Below are 10,384 nucleotides of genomic sequence, written 5' to 3' on the forward strand. Positions count from 1 at the left end.
ATTAAAATGCTGCTAAACCAGTTTTATCTGACATATTCAACATACAGTAGGAGCATAATTTATGAAAATGAAGGAGCTTATCTATCTATCTATCTATCTATCTATCTATCTATCTATCTATCTATCTATCTATCTATCTATCTATCTATCTATCTAAACAATAAATATCTATTTGTGTGGTTTGGGCAATCATAATAGTTAACAATGTATTTTTAAGTAGGCTACTTCTGAAGAGTAGATTCATGTACTCTTTCATGTACGGACACAAATGTTAATATTAACCTTTACAAACTAACTGACTGAAGATTTCATAAAAAAGCCTTCCATATATATTTTTAAACGACTCCATTGTTGATCACAGATAATATGCTTTAGGAAACTTTGATGCAATGTTCTGCTCGTAGAAGCGTACGAGCGCATAGGATTTGTGAACATTTGAATGAATTTCCATAATCCTGCTGTGATGCTCCTAGAATACGGATCTGAATGAACTCGACTGCTCAAGCTGTTTTTAAACGCGCTACATGATGCCGCCTATTGGAAAGTGTATGAACTGCAGGCTTCAGCTGTTAAAAGCTGCCGTCTTTGTCGGGCTACTTCCAGTGACTCGCATAGGGGTAGAGGAGTGCTCCAAAGACAGGATACTTGTTTCTTTGAAATAAATAAAAAAAAACCGAAGAGAGAGAAAACCGATAGATATGGCGAATAAAGCAGCAGAGCCTGTTTCATTGCACCTGGCGGAACTCACTGCTACCCAGTTCCTCGACATCTGGAATAAATTCGATGCTGATGGTGAGTGTGACGGAGAGAGTCCCGGGACGAAAAGCGTTCTTAGTTTAGTCGTAGCCTACATCGGAGCTACTTATCCAACCTAAATTTTGTATTGCATTTGATTTCTATTAATTACATTTTAGTTTACAATTAATATATTCTGTATATTTAAAAGTGGGCTACAAAAGCAGTTAAATTATAAGGATAACATGTAAAAAATCTAAGCAATAGCCCAATTCATCAATAAAATACAAGCTGTTTCTGGAATAAGTAATTCAGTGTTCCAACACTTTTTGGAGTGATAATCAATTAATGTATCTGCAGGATTCTTGTAAGGAACTACACTTTCTAAAAGAGAGGCATGCATTATTCTTATTATGATTGAGTGATGAACTCAAGGATTTACGACATGATATTTCTTTGCGGTACCGCATGTGCATGTGCATGCATATGTTTTTATTTTTATGCGGGTTTCCTATAAGTTCATTGAGTTACACGTTTAAAAATAATCAAATAAAGTACATGTATGCAAGCATGTATAACGCAAGTTGTATCCTCATGCATTGTACAATGCCGTTTTACGCAGAAGCGTGTTCTTGAAATATTCAGGGAAATTGAAAAAGCGCCAGTGGGATGATTGCCTGATATCGCACTGTTAACTGCTTTCAGCGTTAGGCATGGGGTTTTCGCAGCTCAGTGAATTATGCCTCACATGAATTGTTAGCATTATTGATCCGCTCTGGAATGGAATATTTCCTTCCAATTGATTTATGTGTCGGCGTTTGAGAGACTATGAAGATTAAAAGTGATGGGCGGGGTTTGAGAAAAATTAGCCCACGTCTAAAGCCAGCCTAAAATGGTTTGCTGTTTTTGGTTTAAGCTGGTCTTAAATAGTTTAAGCTGGCCTCCCAGATTGGTCTTGATCTGATCAAGCTGGTCTTCCATTTCTGTGAAGCTGGCAGTCAGCTTGATTAACTGGTCAGTGAGTTTGCCTCACAAATGCATGACTAAGCTAAGTGGCCAGCCAAGACCAACAAACCATCTTCAGCTGGTTTAGGCTAATTTGACAGTGATATATATGTGAATGCCATATGTAAAAACATATGGTAAAAATAGTTCAAGGCCACCAAAGCTAGTTGTCCGGTTTAAGGATGGTCTGATCTTGGTCTGATAATGAAATAAATGAACTTAAGTTTTTCTCTATAGGAAATGGTTGCATTGAAGGGAAGGAACTGGAACATTTCATTCGTGAGCTCGAGCTAGCAAGGAAAAGTGTGAGTGTGGTGAGTCACATACAGTTTTGTGTATGTTCATTATTTAAGTTCAAAACGTCAACTGCAGCTGTACTTTTTAAGTGGTGATTTGTCACATGTAGTTATTAAGAACTACAGAATGAAATTATTCAAATTACAGAATCGAAATTAATCTAGTTCAATGAACATGCCATCTGAGCCAGATACCATCTGGCTGATATTTTCTAATGTCATTGCAATTTCTGGTTTTAAATATTTTCCTGAATGTAAAGTGACACTTCTCTGGAACTACGTGAAAGCAAATTGCTCTTATTTGTGCTGTTTTACATGTCAGTCATGTTTGGTTGGTTTTCAGGATCCTTCAAATGCTTCGTTCAAAGACAGGATGAAAGAGTTCATGCAAAAATTCGATGAGAACGGTGATGGGAAGATTGAGATGTCAGAGGTAAATTTCACAGTTTTTCACTGTTAGAGTAAACCACAGCAATAGTTTAAAGCTATGAAGTGAGAATGTATTGCAGAACCACTGTCTGAGATTCATGGAACACCAGGAAGACTTATAAAGAGGAAAATGAGGGCAGATTAGGGGCTTGAAGGAGAGGACAGAAGGTTGCGTCTATCAAGGGGATGATGGATGCAGGGGGAGGGAGAGGATGGAGGTGACTTCCATCATGATGGCAACACAAATGTATGGATAAATTGATTTATGTTGGAGGAAAAAATCTCACTAATCCAGTCATAGAGACCACATGAACATTAGAGCTCCTTCCTTCCTCCAGTTCTTGTTAACCTGCTTTAGTTATGATGCTATTTTTTTAATGTTTTTAGTGGTGGTATTTTTCTTTCTCTTGACGTGTTTGTAGTCCTATATAGCTTAGTAGAGGTAAAATGGTTTTGAAAGGATGAAAGGAACCTCTCCATGCTCTTGTTCACTCTATTAGAAATTGTTATTAAGAAAATCCTCCTAGTTGTGGTCCATACGTGATAGAATAACTCACTACAAAGATTAGATGTTCACAGTTTTACACTCTAACGTCATGCAGTTTTCTTATTTTCAATCTGGTACAAAATCTCCAAAATGTTACTTTATTTTAAAAGCTGGCAGGATTTCAGCAGCTCATTCAGACTGCTTCTCAAGGCTTGTTTGATCAGTGATCTGTTCTTTTGTGTGAAGCATGTGAATCTAAGATGAAACTGCAGATTATGTTGGGATTGTCATATCTGTCATCTTCTGCTTTTCCCCATTTTGGGGTTTTCTGCTTCACTTCTTTCAGAAAGGTAGAAGTTATCTTTAAAAGTAGGTTTTTCATTCTTATTGGTATGAACAGTAATCAATAGATTTGAGTAACGTTTAGCAGAAGAACAAAAATCAGCAGAATAGAGATGTTCACTTTTTAAAGGGTGCACATTTATTGTACTAAATAGCAGTAAATACAAGATAACCAAATAAATTAAAGCGATAGGAGTAGGTAGGTGTAAGACATTTATAAGAGTTCTCTTGTTTGTTTGTTTTTTCTAGTCATTATAAAAACTATCATGTATTTCCACAAAATAATGGAGCACAGCTTAAGCAGCACAACTGTTTTCAGCATTTAATATAATAAAAAATGTTTCTAAAGCATTAAATCAGCATATTAGATTTCTGAAGGATCATGTGACACTGAAGACTGTAGTAATGGCTTCTGAACATTCCAATTTACCATCACAGGAATAAATTGCATTTTAAAATATATGACAATAGAGAACAGATTTTAAACTGTAATAATATTTAACACTATTACAGTTTTACTGTATTTTTTTATGCAGCCTTTTTTCATCCAGAAGTCGACTAAGGATGCATCTATGCATTTTGTTGAACTTGAATCTCTCTCTTTATGATTTATATATGTTTCAGATAGAGATTAAGCATTTCATGATCATAAAACTATATTTGTCCTATATGTTGTAATACTATACCCATCCTTAAATCGAACAAAACATCAAATCGATAGTAAGGCTGAAAAGGTACTTTTTGCTACATAGACAGAAGGTGATCCTCCAGTCCCAGGTTTGTGTGTCAGAGCACACAGAGGTGGAACTTGTCGTAGACAGATGGTTTCAGAGCTTTTCAGACTTTTCAGTTGGGTACGGTTTAGTGTTCTTTAGCAGTTCAGCAATGATGGGCTCCTAACTGTCGGGGCCAGAAAAGATAACCAAAAGCATGAAATTGTCTCTCATCCCTGTCCAGCCCTTGCTGACACTCTCTTCCTAAGCCAGGCAGATAGGCTTTACGCAGGCATCAACTCAGACAGCAGAACTTGGTCGATTGTGTAGCAAAAGGGATGCTATGGATAAGAGCTTTGTGCTCCACTGTGCGGCTGTCCATGGTGCTGAAATCCCATTCAATGGTAATGGTTGAGAAAAGGGAAAATGTTTAGTTTTCAGTATATTTATTGTTTATATTATTAGTATATTTTATTAACTGATAATATATAATATATCTATATAAAATGTTACATGTAATATTTTATTAAAAGATAAAAAGATAGAAGATAGATAGATAGATAGATAGATAGATAGATAGATAGATAGATAGATAGATAGATAGATAGATAGATTTTTTTTACATTGTTTTTTAGAACATATAATAATTTTTTTTCTCTTTATCATTTTCAGCTTGCCCAAATCCTGCCAACTGAGGAGAATTTTCTATTGTGCTTCAGACAGTTTGTGGGATCCAGTGCAGAGTTTATGGCAGTAAGTAACACAGTGATTATTTTGTTGCCGGACCTTATGGATATCCTGATCTGTAGAGATTTTAATTGATATAAACTTTCTACTCTCTGTGCATATTAGTAATCTGACTGACATGATTAATGACCTCTCCATTAGTTTTGGGACTCAGTAGTTGCAATTATTAATGTCTCACTTTAAAAATGAAATGGCTTTCAGTAGCTGATGTGCTTTTGTGTGCATCTGTGTGAAAGAAAGACAGAGAGAGAGAGAGCAAGAAAATTCTGTTTGCAGTAGGTTATCCATTATGAATGGCATCCAATACATAAAGGAACACAGCGTGAGTATGAGTGAGTAACTGGGTTAATGGGGTTTCATTTGTACAACATGGTGATTTTGTAAATAATACAAAACATGTTCATTGTGAGCATCTAAATTGTAGAAGAGGACAGACTGTTCACATGTGTGGACACAATGTAAGTGTTTTGCTAGCATTACAGAGGAAAACACACGTATACAATACAATAATGCACACAATAACACACATCCTAGTAAATCAGGGCAGGCGGGTTTTTCTCCTCAGTAGATCACCTCACCAGTAATCCCAGTGTAATTCCGAAAATTCACTGGTTTTATCAAGATGATATAATCACATACAAATCTGATCATTTTTTATTGAAACCCTGTCTTTTTCACCTTTACAGCGCAAAGGATCTGTACATATATACATGTGGGAAGTGTGGAGGTGTCTTAATGGTATGGTTTCATTTTTCAGGCATGGAGAAAATATGATACTGACCGTAGCGGATACATTGAAGCCAATGAACTGAAGGTATAACTCAATAGGTCACACTGAACTTCCTATAGATGGATCCATTACTAAATAAAATCATTTATTTTCCCCAGGGCTTTCTCTCAGACTTGCTGAAGAAAGCAAACAGACATTATGATGACAAGAAACTGAATGAATATACACAGACCATAGTGAGTGGACACACACAATTCACACAAGCACACATTTAAACAACCACGCGTTAATTTGTGTGATCTTTTTCCTGCAGCTTAAAATGTTTGACCTGAATGGTGATGGGAAACTGGGATTGTCTGAAATGGCTAGGTGAGAAGGCCTCTGAATGAGGTGAAGTGAATGCATATTAATGCAATATTGTATAAAATGTTATATTTGTGTCCTCAGACTGCTTCCTGTAAAGGAGAATTTTCTGCTCAAGTTTCAGGTAAGATCAAGCATTGTTCATAATGTTAGATTCAGTTCAACTGTATTGCCATTGTGTAGAGTAAATGTTAAGTGTTCCTTCAGCTCAGAACAGAAGAGAGCAAGAACGAGATCATGGTTTAGTTTTTTTGGATAAAAGTGTCCGCTAAATGATTCGACTTTATATAAATGTAAGTATAGAGCCAATGAAATACATCAGGTGACCATAAGTGTAAATACTAATATTGCAAGGTACAAATGCCTGTACAGTGCAATTCACTATATCACAATGATCATTGTAGATCACAGTAGCACAAAGACATGGTGTATATATACCGAATGTGGGTTAGAATAGTAATTGGTTAGTTCAGTGCAGTTCAATAACTGTAAAAATTTAATTCATTATAAAAAAAAAGTTCTATTCAGCTGTAAGCTGTTCCACTAAAACAGTTGGGACTCAACACAAATCAGTTTAGTGTTGAATCAGTTCAGTTCAATAACATTGTCGATGTTGCAAAATTCATAAACTATGAACAAATTCGATTCAGCTTTAAAATCAGTTAATCAAACTGTGATATACTGGAAGCTGGCAATTGTTTGCAGTTACAGTAGAATCACAATAGTTTACAGTGAGAGCTGAGGAGAAATAGATAAGGTTTGTAATATGGCAAGATACTCTTTTTTTAGATCAGCAGATCAGATGCATGTATTCTGCAAAAGCCATGTAGAAAACTACATGATAACGGATGAATCTGTATTTGGGTATAGGTTTGTGTGTGTGTTTATAAGGTTTGTCTGTGTGTGAACCTGACAGCAGATTGGTAACTGATTTCTGATACAGAGAGCACGGGTTGATAGGGATTATTTCAATCCTACTGTAGTTGCGATAATCTCGATAGATTATTCTTGAACCTAGAGATGAACTGATCCGACCCAGTCTCCCCACATTCACTGGGAGCGCTCTCTCTTTATTTCTCTCTCTCTTTTTTTCCTCAAAAAACAACAAAAAATAGGTTAAGACTGGAAAAACTGGTCTACATTCTGTTTAGTCTCAAAGCATTATCGGGGTTAAAATATGGTGACCAAGATTTCCTTTGCCATTTCAGTCATGATTAAGATTTTAAATATTCATAACAGGGTGTCATTTTACAGTCAAAAATTTTAATAGAAATATGTTATGCTATATTTGCTTTATGCTATATTTTTTATTTGAATGTGGTTAATAAATTCCATCAGACTGAAGTGTAGTGTAAAACTGCTTTTTAATGTTATTAATGGAAGTTAGTATAAAATTTATAATATATGTATGTATAAAATATGCATGAGGTTATAACAAATATTATCTAAATATTAAATTATTTATAATCTTATTTATAATCTATTTTCAAATATACTGAGAAAACATTTGTTTATTCACTAGGGGAATCAGAAGGCAGAGTTTAACCAACACTGAGGGGCATAAAATCCTCACAAATAAATTGTAAACCAATATAATACATAGAATAAAAAGTAATGCAATTGAGATTTGAATTGAATATTATTACTGTCATTACTGGAATGCCATTGATTTAAATTATAAAAGCCATTTTCTAAATTACTTTTATGTGAAAAATTTGGCATGATTACATCACATTATCATTTTTAATGGCATGTTTACAAATGGTATGCATTCAATATTTTTAATTCGTTTTCTTTCTTTCTTTTTCTTTTTTTTTACAGCATATTAATGATGCTATATGTCACTGCACTGTTCTGTTGTAATCCAAAGGGGTTAAAATGATTATTTTCTAGTTATAAATATTCAACACCTCAAAATGTAATCTGAAGACAAATTGATATGACACCGTAACTCTTGCACACATACACACATTCACTGAGCATGCACTAATGTCTCTTTTTCTTCTTTACCAGAATTTCAAACTATCTGCTGAAGAATTTGAAGCAATTTTCACCTATTATGATAAGGTCAGATAATGTGTATTCTTCTTAAGTTTGTGTTCTTGTTCATTTGTCTTGTATTGTGGGTTAGTAATCTACACATGACAATATAAACACAAAAACAACACTTATGATACACAACCACAAATTCATAACTGATACATTCTTTCAGATACCACAATGTCTTTTTCATGTTAATTCAATTTTCAATTACATTTTTTAAGTATTATGTCAGATGTTAATTAGACTCTAGAAATTCTAGAAAATGCCTTTTTAATATGCTTATAATTTAGAATGCATATAAAACTACCCCCCCCCCTTTTTTTTTGTTTTTTCCTCAACAGGATGGAAATGGTTTCATTGATGAACATGAACTAGATGCACTGCTGAGAGACCTCTACCAAAAACAAAAAATGGTAACTTGAAGTTGGGTGGGAATTTAACATTTTATGAAGTCTTTTAATTGAAAATATGGCAGAAAAGTTGCATCTGAAATGGCATATATAATATGCAAAATTGCATTTACACACAATTTAAAGCTTATTGTAGTTGACGAAAATTGTCACAGAAGCTACAAATGCAGAAATAAATTGTATGAAGATGTTTCAAATGTCAAATTATGAATATAGATACTTTAAATGATATTTGGGGTTGGTAAGATTTAAAAAATAATAATAATTGTATTATTTATTAAATTGTATATTGTATGAAGATGTTTATTTGAAATAAATGCTGTTCTTTTCATCAATTGGAATGCTTTCTGTGACACAGTAGACTGGAGTAATGGCTGCTGAAAATTTAGCATAACTTTTTACAAATATTTTGTACAAATCTTTGGAAGGTACTATAAATTTAAAAAACACATTTTAAAATATGTGCTTATTTACATAATCCCGCACTTATTCCTGCATTTCAGCAATGGTACTCTGAATACTTATAGACATTTATGTGTATCCTTCTTTAGGTTGTTGACCCTCAAAACCTGGCTAGCTCAAAGAAGAGCATCATGGCGTTGTCAGACGGAGGAAAGCTGTTCCGCACAGAGCTGGAGATTGTGTTATGCAAGGATCCGTCAGTGTGAACTCTCTTCCTTCACCCACCCTGATCTAGCCAAAGCAGGTGCATGCGGTGGCTCTGTTCCACCTCTTATCCTGTCAGAGTTAATCAGCATCCACAACATCCTCCTCTCTCCGTGGCATGCCTTTCCCAAAGATATGGCTTCTCAATGTGTGCATCTCTCTCTTTTTTTTTTTTTTACATGACATTAAGGTATTATGATGGATATATGGTCCTATTCTCCTGCTTGTACCAAATCTTTGGTTGCTTTCTTTATGTATGCAGCCTGCTCTCTCTCTTTCCAGTCTCTCCAATATATCTCTTTTATTGTTCCTAGCAAGACTGTAGACTGTTCTGTTTAGCCAACATTGCTAAAATAATTACTGAAATAAAGATCAGATAATACATTTACCTTCGAAACCTTTCTGTTTCTTCTGCTTTAAAGGATCTATCTTAATTTGTCTTCACATATAGGACCATTTCTGTATTTTCGGATTTAATTTTGCAAGGTAGTATAAATGCCCCTAATTTAGTTAAGGCTGCAACTGTTTTGGAAGCAGATAAGGGTAATAACGGGCACCTGTTATCATAGTTTGGATGTACCATCTTCTCAGGTGCACTGAGATCTCATTTCCATTTAGATAAATCTAAAATCAGCTAACTTATCTTCGCGGGCCCGCAAGTAAAGACACGCATCTTCAAGCCAAAGTGAGCGCAGCAGCACAGTGAAGTGTTTAAAGCTTATCTTTTTCATTTTCATGGTACGAATGTTCTTTGTGCTTCATTAATCTCTGATACAGGATAAAACAGGAAAAGGTTTGTGGTGATGCAGCACAAAATTTAAAGGTGCCATTATGCTTGTCCTGCTGGGAGCACATGCATTTTTTACTACATTTTTTAAGAGGAGAGGGCAAACCATGGAAGCTTTCCTGCAGTTCATCAACCCAGCTAACAGGGAACTTTGGCTAATGTTTTGGCAAGGTTATTCCAGTAACATTAATACAACTTTTGTTAAAAAATGATCTGATCTTTAGGAATGTTTTCAAAACGTAAGCGAACAGAAACATTATTTATACATTGTACATGGAATGTTTTTTAGATATTAATCTAAAATTATTTAAATATTACTCATACTTTCAGCAGGTTCAAAGAACATTAAAAGGCAACTTTCCCATAAAATTGGCAGAATTATAAAATCCACATTTAAAATAGACAACTTCATGGGGACTTAATGGGAACAATAGAAAAATGTTCTTAGAACAAATTTGTGTTAGTTGTAAATCCACCTATTACAGTAAATGCAGAAACTAAAATATGTTTTCATGTCGCCGTTGTATCATTTCATGATTTTTGTTTTGCGACAGTTGTGATAGTTGCCCTGCCACTTTCTTACTAGCGGTGCTACAAAACCTTGTGCAGTCTGGGAAGGCCATCAATTAAA

The 10,384-nt window shown here is 34.7% G+C and overlaps 1 protein-coding gene across 1 annotated transcript; it reads left to right on the forward strand.

Annotated features, from left to right (window-relative positions):
• The first annotated feature begins 586 nt into the window (after nt 1–586).
• Nucleotides 587–10,384, forward strand: LOC113052539 (calretinin-like). The gene is made up of 11 exons (XM_026216950.1): nt 587–792; nt 1,978–2,054; nt 2,380–2,469; nt 4,680–4,760; nt 5,512–5,568; nt 5,643–5,720; nt 5,798–5,853; nt 5,932–5,971; nt 7,861–7,914; nt 8,232–8,303; nt 8,852–10,384. Exons 1-11 carry the CDS (start codon nt 699–701, stop codon nt 8,966–8,968), a joined length of 816 nt encoding a protein of 271 aa, XP_026072735.1. The 5' UTR covers nt 587–698; the 3' UTR covers nt 8,969–10,384.

Source organism: Carassius auratus, chromosome 32 (assembly GCF_003368295.1).
Source record: "Carassius auratus strain Wakin chromosome 32, ASM336829v1, whole genome shotgun sequence".
Lineage (NCBI taxonomy): Eukaryota > Metazoa > Chordata > Actinopteri > Cypriniformes > Cyprinidae > Carassius > Carassius auratus.

Bases quoted from the DNA above. Each gene is read 5' to 3' on its own strand.
- LOC113052539 (XM_026216950.1), top strand. From the start codon at position 699: ATGGCGAATAAAGCAGCAGAGCCTGTTTCATTGCACCTGGCGGAACTC. The intron at 793-1,977 runs GTGAGTGTGACG...TTTTCTCTATAG, and splicing joins GAATAAATTCGATGCTGATG to GAAATGGTTGCATTGAAGGG. The intron at 8,304-8,851 runs GTAACTTGAAGT...ATCCTTCTTTAG, and splicing joins TCTACCAAAAACAAAAAATG to GTTGTTGACCCTCAAAACCT.